The sequence below is a fragment of the Oncorhynchus mykiss genome, chromosome 4 (assembly GCF_057628025.1).
Source record: "Oncorhynchus mykiss isolate SJ-2025 chromosome 4, ASM5762802v1, whole genome shotgun sequence".
NCBI classification, from domain to species: domain Eukaryota; kingdom Metazoa; phylum Chordata; class Actinopteri; order Salmoniformes; family Salmonidae; genus Oncorhynchus; species Oncorhynchus mykiss.
The window spans coordinates 12,758,164-12,777,753 of record NC_143025.1 but is presented as its reverse complement, the minus strand read 5'-3'; the positions used below and the strand labels follow the sequence as shown (position 1 = coordinate 12,777,753).

The 19,590-nt window shown below is 43.9% G+C and overlaps 1 protein-coding gene across 1 annotated transcript in view; it reads left to right on the top strand.

Annotated features, from left to right (window-relative positions):
- LOC110522734 (cadherin EGF LAG seven-pass G-type receptor 1) overlaps positions 1-19,590 on the top strand; it is a 90,072-nt gene that overhangs the window by 62,905 nt on the left and 7,577 nt on the right. The window contains exons 6-30 of the mRNA XM_036968797.2: positions 3,855-4,012; positions 4,494-4,657; positions 4,912-5,037; positions 6,938-7,104; positions 7,381-7,566; positions 7,715-7,828; positions 7,935-8,109; positions 8,750-8,891; positions 9,289-9,409; positions 9,516-9,699; positions 10,206-10,307; positions 10,482-10,576; positions 10,692-10,901; positions 12,058-12,241; positions 12,411-12,563; positions 12,932-13,142; positions 13,839-14,006; positions 15,558-15,684; positions 15,785-15,985; positions 18,005-18,179; positions 18,318-18,430; positions 18,531-18,610; positions 18,718-18,844; positions 19,036-19,161; positions 19,441-19,568. Of these exons, the coding sequence (XP_036824692.2) occupies positions 3,855-4,012; positions 4,494-4,657; positions 4,912-5,037; positions 6,938-7,104; positions 7,381-7,566; positions 7,715-7,828; positions 7,935-8,109; positions 8,750-8,891; positions 9,289-9,409; positions 9,516-9,699; positions 10,206-10,307; positions 10,482-10,576; positions 10,692-10,901; positions 12,058-12,241; positions 12,411-12,563; positions 12,932-13,142; positions 13,839-14,006; positions 15,558-15,684; positions 15,785-15,985; positions 18,005-18,179; positions 18,318-18,430; positions 18,531-18,610; positions 18,718-18,844; positions 19,036-19,161; positions 19,441-19,568 (3,737 nt within the window). The remainder of the gene's footprint in view (positions 1-3,854; positions 4,013-4,493; positions 4,658-4,911; positions 5,038-6,937; positions 7,105-7,380; positions 7,567-7,714; positions 7,829-7,934; positions 8,110-8,749; positions 8,892-9,288; positions 9,410-9,515; positions 9,700-10,205; positions 10,308-10,481; positions 10,577-10,691; positions 10,902-12,057; positions 12,242-12,410; positions 12,564-12,931; positions 13,143-13,838; positions 14,007-15,557; positions 15,685-15,784; positions 15,986-18,004; positions 18,180-18,317; positions 18,431-18,530; positions 18,611-18,717; positions 18,845-19,035; positions 19,162-19,440; positions 19,569-19,590) is intronic.

Below are 19,590 nucleotides of genomic sequence, written 5' to 3'. Positions count from 1 at the left end.
ACATATTATTAATGTCTGTGAATTTATGATAGTGTTTGTTTGGAATGTGTGGAAAAGAGAGGGGAACAAATGTCACTGAGTTCCTGTTGTTTGGGTTGACCTTGACATGGTGACATAATGTGAATAGAATGCAGCCTGTATATGGCAACAACAAGGGAGATCTTGTATACTTTACAGTAGTTTTGCTATAATTAGTCTAGTAAGAGCTCTATTCTGAGTATGCCCTCTCTCATATTAAACATAGTGCCAAACCAAACAGTCCAGAGCTCTGCAACAACAGTCTTCCAGGTCCCTTCTGTCAGAGCCTAGCGGTCTGAAAGCTAAACCAGAACAGCACAAACAGACGGCCAACACAATCAATTTACTACCTTTTTATCTACCCCCCATAGCCCAACCATGAGAAAAGAGGGATAAAAGAAACAGATGCCCAAAGAGTAGTATCTATGTTACTCTGGCGTTATTAATGAAGGCCAGAACAATATAAAGTAGTGTGGAGTGCAGCAGGCATTTGTGATTGATCCATAATACAGATATTTCAATTCAGTATGCGGATATGGAAACTTTGGAACTGGGTAGAATGTATTGTGTGAAAAGAGCAAGACAATGTTAGTATTGCAGTAGCTACATTGTAGTACAATGTTCAGGCCTCTCCTCTGTCAACAGAATTACTTCATGATTCATTTCTCCCCAGGGCCTGTGGTCTTTCACGATGATGCTTTCACATTGCTCAGTGTACTGTGTAAACCTAGCGGTGCCTATTACCAAACTGGTGATCATATAGCCTATGTTGTAACCTAGCCTTAGGACCAATGTTCCCCCTAAGCTGCACGCGTTCGCGGGAGCACAGCTCCACCGGTACTGCTGCAGAAGAAATATCAGCCTGCGCAGAGAAGCACGAGATTGAACTTCACTCAACTTTGTAGTTTTCCCCGTTAGTCAACACTATCAAATTAACTTTTAACTAGGCACACCTGTTAATTGAAATGCGTTCCAGGTGACTACCTAATGAAGCTGGTTGAGAGAATGCCAAGAGTGTGCAAAGCTGTCATCAAGGCAAAGGGTGGCTACTTTGAAGAATCTAAAATCTATTTTGAATTGTTTAACACTTTTTTTGGTTACTACATGATTCCATATGTGTTATTTCATAGTTTTGATGTCTTCACTATTATTCTACAATGTAGAAAATAGTACAAATAAAGAAAAACCCTTGAATGAGTAGGTGTGTCCAATCTTTGACTGGTACTGTACGTGTAGTGACATGTGCACGTTTGTACATTTGTTCATATCCTTTGCTAGTTACTGAGTTATTAGCCCAGTTATAGATTATTTGTAGTCAGCAGTGGGGGAGTGATTGCTTCCTACAAGAGCACAACAATCTTTTTGTTTTTGTCTTAAAGGGGCAGTGTTGTATTTTGAGAGTAGCCAATAGGCAGAGGATAGGATAATTTGTCTGATTCTCTGTAATAATGGTATGGAAGTAATAATGCATTTTATTTTGTAAAGTGGTTTCTTGCATCAAACAACACAACATTTTCAGTCACGTACATGTCTGAAGGACAAGTAGATAAATAGGTTCATGTCAAGCCCTGCATGTTTTTATTCAATAGTCTCAGGGAATGTAGGCCTACAATGAACACCACACATTGCCTGCTACTGTAGGCTGAATGATAGAACAGCTATTTCCATGTTAAAATGTTATGGGATGCATTTTCTCCATTGTTTTTAATGGAAGGCCACTCGGGTAGGCCTGCATTATGGTTTAATAGCCACAGTAGCCGCCTTGACCGCTATTAAAACTAACTTAAACCGGGTACAGCCTCAGTGTTCAGAGTAAACGCACGCCGGAAGTTGCACAGAATTTTCACAATGTTCAAGTTTGCGCTCAGCAGACCTGAAATTTGCTCAGTGAGGAAAATGTTTTGAGGGAACATTGCTTAGAACTGATGCTTCGTGTTTGTCTATTGTCCCGTAGGTGAACATTAGGCACATTTCAAGACTATAGATTGTAGTCCTCACCATTCCAAAGTGAAAGTCTGTATTTATCAAGGCTTGGCTGGAGGAGAGAAGAGCGATACATCTTTATCTTTGTTCCATGGTGTTGTTTTCATGTTCAGAACAAATGACCAAGAGAGAGAGGAAAGGGACAGTGGTATACATCAACGTGTCTACATTCAACTATAAACCAGTGGAGCCTCAAGTCTCTTCAGTTTAATGGGAAAATTGCTATTGTTTTTTTTTTAAGTTAAATGAATTGTCTGCTAAAAGGATGGTCTCTGCTAAACTCTGTTAAAGTAGGGCATCTTTGTTTTACAGATTATATTAGACATTTTAATAGGCACATTTACAGGCCTGCAGATGTAATGACATGGTACAGTGACATTCTTAAACTCTGAGCACCAACAATGCAGGACAAAGTAATGTCTCTAGTGTGGAGGTGAAGGAGGAGAAGTGATGTTTGCCAGAAACACTACCTCTACTAGCAGACACACAGTTGACAGATTAGAGGGATAAAGACTTGGGCGTCTGGAGATTAAACGTAGATGACAGACGTTCCCAAGAGCTTAATCCCACCAACAGGAATATGCTCTTGGTGGGAATTATAATGATCATCCCAATTCCTGAATGGAGGTGTTTTCAGAAGTAACAGTCTTATATCCTGTTACTCAGTACTTCACAACAAGTTGCTTTGATCACATATTGGTAGCTTTTGGCATGAATCCTGGTAATGGGGCTTGAAAGGCCAACAGTTAGAGCGTGAAGTCCTTTATTTTCCATCAACCCAGAATATTTAGGTAAATATGTCATCAGGGAATCTGATATGCTCATTGTGTGGAATGTCATCCCTGCTAGAGTAATCAGTTGTCTGAAACTCGACTCTTAGCACCCAATGGGCATCCATTGACTTGTGACACCTGGAATGCTGTCATTAATTAGGGAGTGTCTCAGAGATTGATAGTAGTCTATATGACTATAGGAGGGGTGTAATGTGATTATTGTGACTAGCCTGATATTTCCACCAGAGAGATTACTCTTAAACACATTACAATGAGCAATTGTGTTTGGTTTGTGCTAAAGTCCCAGCATGCATCTCTAAAAGAAACAGCTGTTCCTACAATATTGTTGTACCTCTTCCTGTTGTCACACCTGCAGTTGCATAGGTCATCCTCCCTGCAATGTCACATCCCCACAGGAAAGAGATCAAAGGTCCACACACACACAGACAGACACACACACACAGACATACAGTTTGATAGAAACACACACAAATTGTGTATTTGCACACACAGATACACATTGAGGTGACATAAGGTCACTGAACGTGACGCTGCTTGGGGAGAACTCAGTGGATGTGGTGTCAATAGCTTGATAAAGCACCGTGAGACGAGTTGCAGGGGGGTTAACACTGACAGTTGCTGACGATATCTCCAATTGTTGTGGTGGAAACTGGGGTCCCAGAGGAGGATTTGACATAGAATGGCGTTCTCAGCCTATATACCATAGTCTTCACCCACCAGTGTCCCGATCTGATGATCCAATTACACTCCAACAATCAACGGCACCTCAGCTTCACTGAGCGATAAACAGCCTCTTCACACTGAGCTTGAGCCCAGGGGTTCTTGCTGTCCCCAAATACTGTTGCACCAAACAAACAGTCCTGCGCTTCAAAAAGGGAAAACCATGACCATCAGACCATGACCTTCATTAGTCATCGAGAAGCTGTTCCACTTCCGAGAATGACAGTATGGTTCCTCACTTGTATGGCTGAAAGCCCCAATTTTCTCACTGGATATTGGTACCTTAGTTTATTAGCTGTGACGTCCTTACATTTCATATGACCTCCCTTCTCTTTCCAGCCCAATATTGGTCGCCTTGGCATCCCCCACGGACCATCAGGAGAGAAGGTGGCAGTCGTTGCTGTGGACGACTGCGACATCGCCATGGCAATTGGCTTTGGTGGCCAGATCGGGAACTACTCTTGTGCCGCCCAGGGCATACAGACAGGACAGAAGAAGTGAGTGCAGTCTCATAGGGTTTATCCTCTTCACTTCTTAACCTTGTGATTCTTTATTCTTATGCAAATGCCCATATCTAAATGTGTTCCTTATTCAAATGTAAATCGCCTCCTGCTAGGGAAAAATTGTTGGGTATTAGTAAATCACAAGATTTGACAATAGAGGGCATTTTGTTATATGCGAGCGGTGCATTTTTTTCGTAACTTGTGTTATGAATTCATGTTACGCCAGCATTGGTCCCACTAAACAGTGGAGGTTTTGATGCAGGGGTAAAGTAGTTGTAAGAGGCTTGATCAGCCTTTCTCTTTGCCTTTTGGTTTGTGTGTTGAGTCACAATGTTAATAACAATGTTCTAGTGTGGTTGTAGCGTGATTGGTGCACTGGAATGTCAATCAGAGAATCATACTCATAACAAAAGGCCTTGACTCTCCACTCAGAATCAGACCCAGTTGATAGTTGTTCTATGTTGTCCATCTCTAGGTCCCTGGACCTGACCGGTCCACTACTACTAGGCGGTGTTCCCAACCTGCCGGAGGATTTCCCCGTCCGGAACCGAGACTTTGTGGGCTGCATGAGAGACCTGACTATAGACAGCAAGCCTGTGGACATGGCCAGTTACGTGGCCAACAACGGCACGGCCGCAGGTCTGTTCTAATCCTCACATGTGTGATATTCATTTGATAGTTGTCATCTGTAGCTTAGTTGGTAGAGCACGGTGCTTGTAATGCCAGGGTAGTGGGTTTGATTCTCGGGACAACCCTGAATGTAAAATGTACGCACCCATGATTGTTAGTTGCTTTGGATAAAAGCGTCTGCTAAATGGCATATTTCAACGTATTAGTCTAATCCTATTGATGCCACTGATTATCATAAGCCTGTATTGCATGTCTGTATTCAGGGTGCACAGCGAAGAAGGACTTCTGCACTCAACGTGTGTGTCTGAATGGAGGAGTCTGTGTGAACAAGTGGAGCACATACTCCTGTGGCTGTCCCCTGGGTTACGGAGGGAAGAACTGTGAACAAGGTAAAGGATTTTAGGAAAAGTGTATGGAATATATTTTTGGGGGGTTTCGTGTATGGGTGTGTGTCAGTCTGTATATCCTGCATGTGTGTGTGCATGTGCCCTGTGTGTATGTAGCTGTGTGTTTTATTGTGTGTCTCGTAATTAATGGAGTTCAAAAAGTTTTAGTCATGCTCTTCAAGGCTAGCGGTGAGTAAACAGACAAGGTCAATGTGGACAAGTCTCCTGAATCTCCACATTCCTACATTCCACATACACACTGACCTCTGACCTCTGGCCCTGTTGGAGGACTTTACTAATACATCCTTCCACCCCTGCCTGCTTGAGGTGATCACAGATGTCAACTGGCCTTATTGATGGAAGTAATAGACTGATGGTAACCTGGTTTTCACCTATCCTTAAGGAAGATATTTACACTTGGCCCAGGGCCAAATGACCACTATTACATATCATTGGTGATCTGATTATTACCCAGAAGCATTATGGTGCAGTCAGTGGTACTTGTCAGTTGCAATGCTTGTTTTTATGTCTATAGTTGACTAACGCAGTATATAGAGGTAGGAGAGCAATTCATAGTTTATGGTACTATATACTATATGTAGATTGATGAGGATATATTTTTTAAACATTTTAGAATAAGGTTGTAGCGTAACAAAATGTGGAACAAGTCAAGAGGTCTGAATACTTTACGAATGCACTGTATAACAAACAGTTTCATGATTGTAAATCACAATAACAGGGTCATTCCACCGATTCGGTGCCTTTTGAGAAGTAAAACTTTGGATTTCACCTCATTTTTACATTCTGTCATAAACAGCACATGTTCAACCATTAAAAAAATACTTTTCTCTTCTCAAGAGATTAAATGAAGAAGTACTATAGTAAGTGCCTATTAAGTGCCAAATAAAGTAACAGGGTTGACTGTAACAGGGATGACTATTTCTTATTAAATCAGCCATAAATCCCCATCTGACAGGGGGTATGGAATAGGGAGTGGAAATTGAAGACAAGCTTCACAAAAAAAAGGAAATTGTTAAAACATTTCTAGCTTGTCTAACTATGAGTAACAGGGTTGACAAATGATGCTTGACCGGCTCAGTTTTCCACCACAAAACACCAGGAAATGGCCATAAAGAGTAGAAACAGCTCATCTGGTCTTGACTATTATATGTTCAATCTTTCTTTTGATTTGTTTTTCTTTTTTAATGAATAGTTTCACCATATTATAACAAGAGTTCAGGTCACTTAAAGGACAGATGTACATAAATCAGTAATCACAAAATAATTATAATCTTCAGAAATGACTTTGTCAAGCAACAAAATAACTAGGGCTTTACAATGATGGTGAAACCTGGAGAAATTTTGTTATTAAGTGGTTAAATAAAATCTTCCTAGAAGTGACACAGGGTTGATGGAGGGACATGTCAAAGTGCTGAACATTGGCCCTTTAGCTAGCCTTTATTCATAACAAAATCTAATTTATTGAATTATCCTTGTGGTCTATATTAAAGGGCACTTCAATTAATATAACAGGCTTTTAAAATTCAACATTGGTTTACAATTTCTACTTACAATATCAAAGTGACGCAAAAGGCACTCATTTCGTGGAACGACCCATCAATCACCATTTCACAGGAAGCAATGAACAAGTACAGACTCTGTCCACAACTTTTATTGCTGAGCTCATCGTCTGCAAGACCATACACACAGAAGATCTACCTGTATGGCAATGATGTAATGATAGCCCCTGGATGTGTTGCCATGGATTTGTAGTCAGGATTTAGTCAGGCTGTTTGAAACAAGCCTAGAAAGAACCTAGTAAATAACTAAAGGTTTACTTGTATTCATTTTACTCTAGTTGGTTCTCCAACTGAAGTGACCCTATCTGTTTCCCTTCCTCCAGTCATGCCCTCCCCGCAACACTTTGATGGCCATGCCCTGGTGTGGTGGCGAGAGCCAGAGGTCACCATCAGTGTGCCCTGGTACATGGGCTTGATGTTCAGAACCAGGCAGAGCTCTGGCACCCTGCTGCAGGCCAATGCTGGGGACTTCTCCAAGATACACCTCCTGGTGAGTGGACCGGGGTATCCCAGAGCCTACACAACAACACCCAGGGCCTTCCTCCATGTTATTAATGCTGGATAAAGGCTAAGCTAATGCTATGATAAGGTTAAGCTAATGCTATGATAAGGTTAAGCTAATGCTATGATAAGGTTAAATGACGTTAAATGACTCAACTTCATGTTCTCTCTTTCTTGTCACCCCCCTTTCTCTCATGTCACCCTCCTCTCTCTCCCTCTTTCTCTGCCTTCCATTTGCTTTCTCTCACCATCTTCTTGACTCCAGATCAGTGGCAGACATGTGCGTTTCCAGGTGTTCCTGGGGGTGAAGCGGGTTGCCCTGCTGGACTTCTCTCAGGTCAGGGTGAACGACGGGGAGTGGCACCACGTCCTGGTGGAGCTGAAGAGTATCAAAGATGGGAAGGACATCAAATACATGGCCCTAGTATCACTGGACTACGGCATGTTCCAGGTACTCACTGCCTCACTGGCTGGCAGCACCGTATTTGTGTGTTCTGTACTAGTGTTTGTGAATGTAATGGATGATCTAGTGTAATATGGTATGTATGCACAATACACATGGTCTCTGCAAGTGTTCTATGGGTGGGTGCGTTCCACAGAGGTCAGTGGAGATAGGCAACAAGCTGCCAGGCCTGAGGCTGAGGAGTCTGTTTGTGGGGGGGCTGATGAAGAAGGATGGGACGGTCCAGAGCGGACTCAAGGGCTGCATGCAGGTGAGCCTCACACACACCATGTAACTGTACTGTTTTCATCTTTGGAAAGCGAAATTAGTCAGCGCCAACACAGCACTGATGGTCCTTTACTCTCCTGTGTTGCCAGGGCGTGCGGATGGGCGAGACGTCCACCAACCTGGCCAACGTCAACATGCTTCAGGGTCAGAAGGTCAGAGTGGAGGATGGTTGTGAGGTGGCCAACCCCTGCACCCCTAACGTCTGCCCTGAGCACAGCCACTGCACCGACAACTGGAGCTCACACACCTGCATGTGCCACCCCGGTAAGCCCCCCGGACGGGACCCACTGAAATACTTTTAGTAGGGTGTCCATCTACTCAACCCAGTGGGTCAAAAAACACACTTTGGTGTTGACATTTCACTTCCTTATGTTATAAAATACATTTTACCAAGACAAATATGATTCATCATGTTCTTAATCGTTTCGTGAATCGTTTCGTGGGGTCATGTCATTTAGACATTTTTTAAATTTCACCTTTGTTTAACCATTTCATTGACAGTATATCCAAATAGTCAGCTTTTGTAACCTAATACGTCCGATAATAAGCACCGAGCTCTGTTGACATAGCGGTACAGGTTTCTCATAATAACCTTTTGAAGATTACATGAAAAGTGTATACTCAAATGTGAAAATACTACATCTCATGTCTCAAAATCGATGTCCATCTTACCTCTATATTGTTTTATGTCCTGCGGGGTTCAAGAAGAAAGATGAAGCGTTCAACAGGTTTTTTCTCTGGCCTCCATTGATTTAATCAACCTAATTCTAGCCATCCTACAAGGGTAAAAACTCCAAGAACTCTTGAGCAGATTATGATAGAGACATGGGGTTTGGACCATTGGTTGTTTTAGAGGATTATTCACCCATTGGTGAAACGATGCATTAATATAATTTTTTCCCAGGGTACTTTGGGAGGGAATGTGTGGACGCGTGTTTCCTGAATCCCTGTCAGCATGTGTCCACCTGCGTCCACCAGCCCAGCTCTCCCCACGGCTACAGCTGCCAGTGTGGTCACAACTCCTACGGACAGCACTGCCAGAACAAGTGAGTACCTACACTGATCTAAGGACAGTTTATTTTATTTTGTTTTTGTCATTTTAGATTCTGTTTTTTTAAACCCCCACCTGCTGTGAGTCAGTGCCAGTTCTGATGTTTTTAGAAAATAATTCACTTTGTTTCAGAGCTTACCCCAGTAACCCCACTTAACCCCTACCGTACCACTCAGTACATTCCATCAACCTCTGCAGTAATTTGATTTTGTAAACTGTTGCCCCTTGGCTTTGGTATTCGTTGGTGTTAAACAGATTCATAGTAGTTTTGGCATTGGCTTAGCATATTTCAACTCCCTAATGATTTGCTCATGGTTTTCATCGGTGCATCCTTGCTTGCTAGGATAAACAGGTTTCTAAGTGGAATAACACATAGTTCTGTTGTTCTCCAGAGCCAACCTGCCCTGTGCTCGCGGATGGTGGGGGAACCCTATCTGTGGCCCATGTAACTGTGATGTCAGCAAAGGTTTCTACCGAGACTGCAACAAGACCACTGGGGAGTGCCGCTGTAAGGTACGGAAAATAATTAACCACACGGAGTCTCTTCTGGGTATGTGTTCTAGCTGTCCCCATTCCCTCCTGTATTGCATGCTCAGTTCACGCTCTCTCCTGCCTTCAGGATAACTACTACCGACCCGAGGGAGGGGACACTTGCCTATCCTGCGAGTGTTTCCAGCTTGGCGCCATGTCGCGCTCCTGTCACCCCCACACGGGCCAGTGTCAGTGCAGGACCGGCGTGATCGGGCGCCAGTGTAACCGCTGTGACAACCCCTTTGCCGAGGTCACCTCCAGCGGGTGCATGGGTAAGGATCTTACTAACTCTTACTAACACATCTTACTAACTCATTCGCTCCCTGACTCTAACCCTTACTAACTCATTCGCTCCCTGACCCTGATCCTGACCCAAACTCATTAGCTCCCTGACCCTAACCCTTACTAACTCATTGGCTCCCTGACCCTGACCCTGATCCTGACCCAAACTCATTAGCTCCCTGACCCTAACCCTTACTAACTCATTCGCTCCCTGACCCTGATCCTGACCCAAACTCATTAGCTCCCTGACCCTAACCCTTACTAACTCATTGGCTCCCTGACCCTGATCCTGATCCTGACCCAAACTCATTAGCTCCCTGACCCTAACCCTTACTAACTCATTGGCTCCCTGACCCTGACCCTAACTCATTGGCTCCCTGACCCTAACCCTTACTAACTCATTGGCTCCCTGACCCTGACCCTAACTCATTGGCTCCCTGACCCTGACCTTAACTCATTGGCTCCCTGTGCTTGGTTGTTCTAATCTCTTCACCAGTTGTATATGAAGGCTGTCCCAAGGCCTTTGATGCAGGGATCTGGTGGCCAACGACCCAGTTTGAACAACCTGCTGCCATGAAGTGTCCCAAGGGATCCACTGGTAAGCACAGCAATGCATAGATTTGATTGAAATTTGAGCAGACAATACTGTTTATACTGTTGGATACTGTTATCCTGTGTCAGCTAAAAGGCAATAGAGGTCAACAGAGAATCGTCACAATCAGTCCTGCTCTTCCTTACCCTTCTCTCCCCATATCTTTCTCCTCCCCACTAGGCACGGCCATCCGCCACTGCAGCGATGAGAACGGCTGGCTGCCTCCCAATCTCTTCAACTGCACCTCTATCACCTTCTCTCAGCTGAAAAAAGAGGTATGTCTTGATTTAACCTTTATTCAAACCAGGAAGTCCCATTGAGAGTAAAACCCTCTTCTATCATTGAGACAACTGTCTGACCTCTGACGTCTCCCTGACCTCTGGCCTTCAGGACGAGGAGTTGCACCTCAACAGCTCCAGGATGGACGGTGAGAGGTCAAAGGGCATGGCCAGCATGCTGCGGAGCGCCACCAACCGCACGGAAGACCTCCAGGGCAACGACGTGAAGACGGCCTACAGCCTCCTGACCCGCCTGCTGCAGTACGAGAGCCAACAGCTGGGCTTCGACATGGCCACCACAAGAGACATTCACTTCCATGAGGTGGGCCTCTGGAAACATGCTTCAACTGGTGTTGAATGTTTAGTGCCATTCGGTGCCTTGTAGTGGTCTTTCTCAGCTCTCAAATAATGTGTTGAGCTTGAAATGATAAGATAGACAGGATAGTTGTGGAGTTAGCTTGTTCATTGGCCTTAGCAACACTACTACTTACAATGACTTCAGGAACTCATACACTCTTAGAAAAAAGGGTTCCAAGAGAGTTCTTCGGCTGTCCCCACAGGATAACCATTTTTGGTTCCAGGTAGAAATCTTTTGGGTTTCATGTAGAACCCTCTATGGAAAGGGATTTATACATGAAACTCAAAAAGGTTTCTACCTGGAACCAAAAATAGTTATTCAAAGGATTCTCCTATGGGGATAGCCGAAGAACCATTTTAGGTTCTAGATAACACCTTTTTTTCTAAGTGTAGAAATATACCCTCAAATAGTTCTCTATCATATGTTTACCCTAAATGTTCTCTCACAGTATTCGGAGACTCGCTCAAAGTTGAATGAATGACCCACATTGTTAAGCTCAACTGCTTAAGGATCCTACTAGCTTTAAGTCGCTAATAGTTTCCACAAATCCTGCTTATAGCTGGTGGTACCGGTTTGCTAAGAGCCTGTTTTCCCAGTTGGAGATTTCTCCCCCTATAGAAAATGTGATCCAGAGCCTATTATGTGTAAGTAATACAGCGTAATGATTAGCATGTTTTTTATGAGCTTTATTAAGGCTGTGACCATACTGGGCGCTGATGGCTAACAGTGTGCATTCCTGGCACCAGCCCTAGCTCTTTGGGATGTGTTAGATACCAGAAGGTGCATCTGGAAGGGTTTAAGGGGTCAAGAAACAATGAAAAAAGAGTGTATTGGGTGATTGAGCCAATGGGAGTAGCAGTTCCCCCAGGGGTGGTGAGGTGATGATGTGTGTACAGTGCCCCCCCCACCTGCCTTCCTTTATAGGACAGCTCTCCTTTCCTTCTTTTGTTTTCTTCATTTCTGTTCTGTTGGCTTTGTTTTCACGTGCTTCATTTAGGATATATGATACCGATTATGCATTCTGTTTGTCTCTGATGTATACTGGCCACACAGGCCAATACAGAGTAGTGCATAGCATAGATGTTATATAGGTGTATGACATGCCCTGTTAATGTTCTAGAACATGGTTCGAGCAGGCAGTGCCATCCTGGACCCTGCTAACAGAGGACACTGGGAGCAGATCCAGCGTTCCGAAGGTGGCACAGCTCTACTACTGCACAGCTTCGAGGTGTACGCCCAAGCCCTAGCCCAAAACATGAGGAAGACCTACCTGAAACCTTTTACTGTTGTCACGGAAAACATGAGTGAGTCTATCTGCAGTGCAATGACACAATTATTTTGTTGCTGTAACCTAATTTTCATTACTAATTAATGCACAGTAAGGTTACATTGTGCATTTCAAACAACCTACCACCAATACCTCTTGTGGAGACAAGCATAATTATCACACATTCTCTCTCTCTGTGCTCACAGTTGTTTCTTTGGATTACTTGGACCCGTCCAGGCCAGAACGGACAAACATCCCGCATTTCCAAGAGATCCAGGAGGCCTATTCCAAAGAAATGGAATCTTCTGTCCGCTTCCCAGAATTCCCAACACAGCAAGAACAGCCAGAGGAGGTTAAAGGTGGGATTAAAGTATTAGTGCAGCATAGACATTTTGTGGTTCATTATGTCGCTTTCACAACGTAAATAGTTCATTAAAGAGGCAATCTGTGATTGTGACACATTTTTTTACTTTTAAATTATTGATATATACTCATTAATTATTGAAGATTCTAACTTAAAGACTCTCCATTCTCATCTTTCAACTGTTCGCTAAAACAATGGCGCGGTGGCCACTTTGTTATTGTTTCAACTGCAGATTGCCCCTTTAAGTCTGAGCTGTTGTACTGTATAAACAGTTGGTCAAGTTTTTCAACCAGTCTGGTAGAGTTTTTTATGTGGGAATCATTCATTCATTCATTGTCATAGTATCGGTTTCAATCGTTATAGTGGTCTCGATAGCAGCAGCCACAGACGCAACAGCCATAAACGCGCCCCCTGTCCAGGCTGAATCCACCACCGTGGGTCACCAGGTGTCTGCCAAGAAAATGCGTCGTCACGCTGAGGTCCCAGGCCCTCTCCCTGTTGCCGTGGTGATCATCTATAGGACCCTGGGACAGCTACTGCCTGAGAACTACGACGTTGATCGCAGGAGCCTGAGGTATTGTTTACCACTGGGAATGCTGAGTTTGGTTTTTGTCTAGTTTTCCTTGAGATAGATGTTTTTATGCTACCTCACTATAGGCCAGGGATGTGGCTATAGGCCAGGGATATGCAACTTTGAAGGGCCGCAGTGGCTCGCGGGTCTGTGTACCCACATCCACACCTAGAGAACAAAACATTTTAGCGGCCCTCTTGACAGCGGAGAGAAAACATTATTCTTTAATTTTCTGTCATTCTTAAAATGTTGTCATGGGCGTAGAGAAAAGTGTACAGTTTTAAAGCAATTCTACACATTTTGCCGTGATGGCGGACAGAAGATTTAGCAATTTTTTTATAACAAATTTCATGCAATTCTACAAATTTTGCAATGGGGCAGAGAGAAAACTTTGCAGTTTTTAAAATGATAACTTAGTGAGAGTGACTAACAAAATCAATGGGGCCCTCCGATCGGTAATTTGACCATGATTACTACAAGTTTAGACAGCTGGCTAGACTACTGTATCAATCAACAACAAAAAATGACCTGACATGGGCTAATTGAGTGACTGTCAGTGACTGTCAGGGGGGGGGGGGGGGGGGGGGTTGATATGCGGGCCACCATTTGCCCTGCTATAGGTCCTTGTGGAAAGTCACTCTCAACATGAACATCTCTTGGATGACTAAAGTCAATGTAAACATAAATGTGTGTGTTTAGAATCCCCAAGCGGCCCATCATCAACACACCTATTGTGAGCACGGTGGTCTACAGCGAGGGGGTGCCCTCGACCTCTCTTCTGGCACAGATCATCACACTTGAATACACACTACTGGAGACAGAGGAGAGGACCAAACCTGTCTGTGTCTACTGGAATCATTCCATCCCGTAAGGAAAAGCATACCTATCAATACTCTTACTCAGATCGTAAATTTAGAATGGAGTTTAGCTAGATTATGTTCAAGAACATACAGTACCTGTCAAAAGTTTGGACACACCTACACATTCAAGGGTTTTTCTTTATTTTTACTATTTTCTACATTGTAGAATAATAGTGAATACATCAAAACTATGAAATAACACATATGGAATCATGTAGTAACCAAAGAAGTGTTAAACCAAAATATATTTATATTTTTAGATATTTCAAAGTAGCCACCCTTTGCCTTGATGACAACGTTGCACAATCTTGGTATTCTCTCAGCCAGCATCACCAGGAATGCTTTTCCAACAGTCTTAAAGGAGTTCCGACATATGCTGAGCACTTGTTGGCTGCCTTTCCTTCACTCTGCTGTCCAACTTTCCACACCATCTCAATTGGGTTGAGGTCAGGTGATTGTGGACCAGATGGTATGGGGTATCGCTGCAGAATGCTGTGGTAGCCATGCTGATTAAGTATGCCTTGAATTCTAAATAAATTATTGACTGTGTCACCAGCAAAGCACCATCACACCTCATCCTCCATGCTTCACGGTGGAAACCATACATGCAGAGGTCATCCATTCACCTACAAAGACACAGCGGTTAGAACCAAAAATCTTACATTTGGACTCATCAGACCAAATGACAGATTTTCACCGGTCTAATGTCCAATTGCTCATGTTTCTTGGTCCAAGCAAGTCTCTTCTTATTATTGGTGTCCTTTTATAGTGGTTTCTTTGCAGCAATTCGTCCATGAAGGCCTGATTCATGAAGTCTCCTCTGAACAGTTGATGTTGAGATATGTCTCTTACTTGAACTCTTGTGAAGCATTTATTTGGCCTGCAATTTCTCAGACTGCTAACTCTAATGAACTTGGCCTCTGCAGCAGAGGTATCTCTGGGTCGTCCTTTCCTGTGGCGGTCCTCATGAGAGCCAGTTTCATCAAAGCACTTGATGGTTTGTTTTTGCGACTGCACTTGAAGAAACTTTAAAAGTTCTTGAAATGTTCCGTATTGACTGACCTTCATGTCTTAAAGTAATGATGGACTGTCATTTCTCTTTGCTTGTTTGAGCTGTTCTTGCCATAATGTGGACTCGGCCTTTTACCAAATAGGGCTATCTTCTGTATATCACCCCTACCTTGTCACAACACAACTTATTGGCTCAAACGCATAAAAAAGGAAAGACATTCCACAAATGAACTTTTAACAAGGCACACCTGTTCATTGAAATGCATTCCTGGTGACTACCTCATGAAGCTGGTTGAGAGAATGCCAAGAGTGTGCAAAGCTGTCAAAGGCAAAGTGTGGCTACTTTGAAGAATCTGAAATATAAAATATATTATTATTTGTTTAACACTTTTTTGGTTACTACATGATTCCATATGTGTTAGTTCATAGTTTGATGTCTTTGATGTAGAAATAGTAAAAATAAAGAAAAACCCTTGAATGAGTAGATGTGTCCAAACTTTTGACTGGTACTGTAAATCATATAAAACAATATCTATTTTGGCTCCAGGTTTCAAGGAACGGGAGGCTGGTCTGCCAAGGGGTGTGAGCTGGTGTTCAGGAACAGCACCCACATCAGCTGCCAGTGCAGTCACATGTCCAGCTCTGCTGTGCTCATGGACATCTCCAAGAGAGAGGTACCACCCAGAGCCCCCTACCAAACATTCAGTTATGGTGACTCAGCTTATGTTAACTTCTATTATTTGATCTTACCCCTGGCCATGCTTACCTCCTCAGCATGGAGAGGTCCTGCCCCTGAAGATCATCACCTACACCACGGTGTCAGCCTCGCTGGTGGCCCTCCTCATCACCTTCTTCCTGCTGGCCATTCTCCCGAAGCTCCGCTCTAACCTCCACAGCATACACAAGAACCTGGTGGTGTCAATCTTCCTCTCCCAGCTCGTCTTACTCTTCGGAATCAACCAGACTGAAAATGCGGTGAGACCCTAGCACACAACCCTGAGGCACACCCGAAAAACACTTTATTTTGTCTTATTGCATTATTGTATTGTCAATATACACTACATGACCAAAAGTATGCTCGTCGAACATCTCATTCCAAAATCATGGGCATTAATATGGAGTTGGTGCCCCACTTCTCTGGTAAGGCTTTCCACTAGATGTTGGAACATTGCTATGGGGACTTGCTTCCATTCAGCCACAAGAGCATTAGTGTAGTTGGGCACTGATGTTGGGCGATTAGGCCTGCATGCAGTCAGCGTTCCAATTCATCCCGAAGGTATTCGATGGGGTTGAGGTCAGGGCTCTGTGCAGGCCAGTCAAGTTCTTCTACACCGATCTTGACAAACCATTTTTGTATGGACCTCACTTTGTGCACAGGAGCATTGTCATGCTGAAACAGGAAAGGGCCTTCCCCAAACTGTTGCCAAAAAGTTGGAAGAACAGAATCGTCTTGAATGTCATTGCATGCCTAGCACAAACATGAAAATCAGCCCAGACCATTATTCCTCCTCCAACTATGCATTGGGGCAGGTAATGTTCTTCTGGCATCCACCAAACCCAGAATCGTCTGTCGGACTGTGAAGCGTGATTCATCACTCCAGAGAAAGCATTTCCACTGCTCCAGAGTACAATAGCAGCAAGCTTTACACCACTCCAGCCGACGCTTGGCATTGTGCATGGTGATCTTAGGCTTTTGTGCGGCTGCTCAGCCATGGAAACCCATTTTATGAAGCTCCTGACGAACAGTTATTGTGCTGATGTTGCTTCCACAGGGAGTTTGAAACTCGGTAGTGAGTGTTGCAACCGAGGAAATATGTTTTTTTTAAGAGCTATGCGCTTCAGTACTAACAGCACTTAACAGCACTTACAGTTGACCGGGGAAGCTCTAGCAGGCCAGAAATTTGACAAACTGACTTGTTAGAAAGGTTGCATCCTATAAGAGTGCCATGTTGAAAGTCACTGAGCTCTTCAGTAAGGCCATTCTACTGCCAATCTTTGTCTATGGAGATTGCAATCTCTCTATGGAGATTCCAATATTTGTCTATGGAGATTGCCAATCTTTGTCTATGGAGATTGCCAATCTTTGTCTATGGAGATTGCCAATCTTTGTCTATGGAGATTGCAATCTCTCTATGGAGATTCCAATATTTGTCTATGGAGATTGCCAATCTTTGTCTATGGAGATTGCCAATCTTTGTCTATGGAGATTGCCAATATTTGTCTATGGAGATTGCCAATATTTGTCTATGGAGATTGCCAATCTTTGTCTATGGAGATTGCCAATCTTTGTCTATGGAGACAGCCAAATCCACAAATTTTAAGGCGTGTCCACATACTTTTGTACATATGGTGTTCCTGCAGTCTACCCCCACCCAACCCTTCCCGCCGGGGAAAGGCCATTCTGTGCCATATCTGCCAGGGCACAAAGGCCATTAACCAAAATAGCCAATTAAATTGATTTGAAAACCAAAAAAACAGTAGCTTTTCTGTTAAGAAAAACACAAGTGTATGTAAATAAATAATTAGCCTACAGGTCAAAGTGCGTAGGTGATAGCCTATGCGTATTGGCTACAGCCTGCCCTGTACAGGCCAATGCTGACATGAGGAAGGCTAGTCCCCCTTGAGTACATTTTAGTCATTTAGCAGACACTCTTATCCAGGGTGACGCCCAGGAGTAATTAGGGTTAAGTGCCTTACTCAAGAGCACCTCAACAGATTTGTCAGTTAGTTGGCTCGGGGATTCAAACCAGCAACCTTCCGATTACTGGCCCAGCACTCTTAACAGCAGTGCTAAGTGGCTTTATCTTTGACAATAATAGTTCTGTCTGTTTGGCAATATGTGGATTTGGCCTCAGCCATTGCATTGTGTTCTGTTGTTATAGATTAGCAGTTACTGAACCAGACTTAGTTCACAGACAGCTTAAATAACAATTAGCACAGTTGGCTTTCAAAACAGTGGCTTTAATCATCTTTCCCTACCTCTCTGTCCCTCAGTTCATGTGTACAGTGGTAGCCATCCTGCTGCACTACTTCTACATGTGTACGTTTGCCTGGATGTTGGTGGAGGGCCTCCACATCTACCGCATGCTGACTGAAGTCAGGAACATCAACCATGGCCGCATGAGGTTTTACTACTCCATTGGCTGGGGCATTCCTGCCATCATCACCGGTGAGTGAGAGACACACACGCACACACACACGCATGCATGCATGCAAAGACAGAGAGGGACACAGATGCAACATAATCAACATAAACAACATAATCTGGAAGCACATGCTCACTGTGTGGGTTTTTCCTCTCTTGTAGGCCTGGCAGTAGGGTTGGACCCTGAGGGCTATGGGAACCCAGACTTCTGTTGGCTTTCTGTCCACGACACACTCATCTGGAGTATCGCTGGGCCCATCGCTATAGTAGTACTGGTGAGTGTGTATGTAGACGCTGTTTATTTGTTGGACTATACTGGATTGGATCTGGCCAGTGGATTATGTTATTCATCTCTGTCTCATGTATCTCCCATAGGTCAACATTGCTTTATTCTTAATGGCCGCCAAGGCCTCATGCGGAAAGAGACAGTGGACATTTGAGAAGTCTGGAGCAATGTGAGTACTTCGAGACAGGATAACCATGTGGGGTTAGAAAATAGTTATCACATAGCATACCATGTTGGCTGGATTCTATTCAAACATAACAAACATTTCCTCTCCAGCTGTTCCCTACATGTAGCCTTCCTCCTCCTGTTGCTCCTCAGTGCTACCTGGCTCCTGGGCCTCATGGCGGTCAACAGTGACATCCTCTCCTTACACTACCTCTTTGCCATCTTCAGCTGCCTTCAGGTACTTGGCTTTTTGGCTTGTCAAAAACAGTGCTTCAAAAAGTCTTACTGTGGTTATATTTATCTGATGTGCAATTATCCATCTCTCTCTCTCGCTCTCTCGCTCTCTCGCTCTCTCTTTCTCTCTGTCTCTCTCTCTCTCTCGCTCTCTCTTTCTCTCTCTCTCTCTCTCTCTCTCTCTCTCTCTCTCAGGGTGTGTGCATATTCTTCTTCTACTGTGTTTTCAACAAGGAGGTGAGGACCAACCTAAAGAACATCCTCACAGGGAGGAAATACATAGTGGAGGAGCCTACTGCCACCCGCTCCACTCTCCTCACAGTGAGTACACACCAGTCCATAGTTAAGTGTAGTATACCTGTACATTTCTGTTGAGAAATTAGTTCTGAGTTGCATCGGGCAGCAGGCAGCCTAGTGGTTAAGAGCACTGGGCCAGTAACCAAAATGTCACTTGTTTGAATCCCCGATCCGACTAGTTGAAAGATCTGTCAATGTGCCCTTGAGCAAGGCACTTAACCCTAATTGCTCTTGTAAGTTGCTCTGGATAAGAGTGTCTGCTGAATGACTACAATTTAGTTTATTACTTCTTTGTGTCCCCAGCGTTCACTGAACGCTAAGCATTCGTACACAGAGGAGGACAGTCTGTACCGTACGGCCATCGGAGAGTCCACTGCCTCCCTGGACAGCACAGTTAGATCAGTCCGCAGCTTCAGCAGAAGCCAGGCCAGGTGACTTACTGGGTGGGAACTG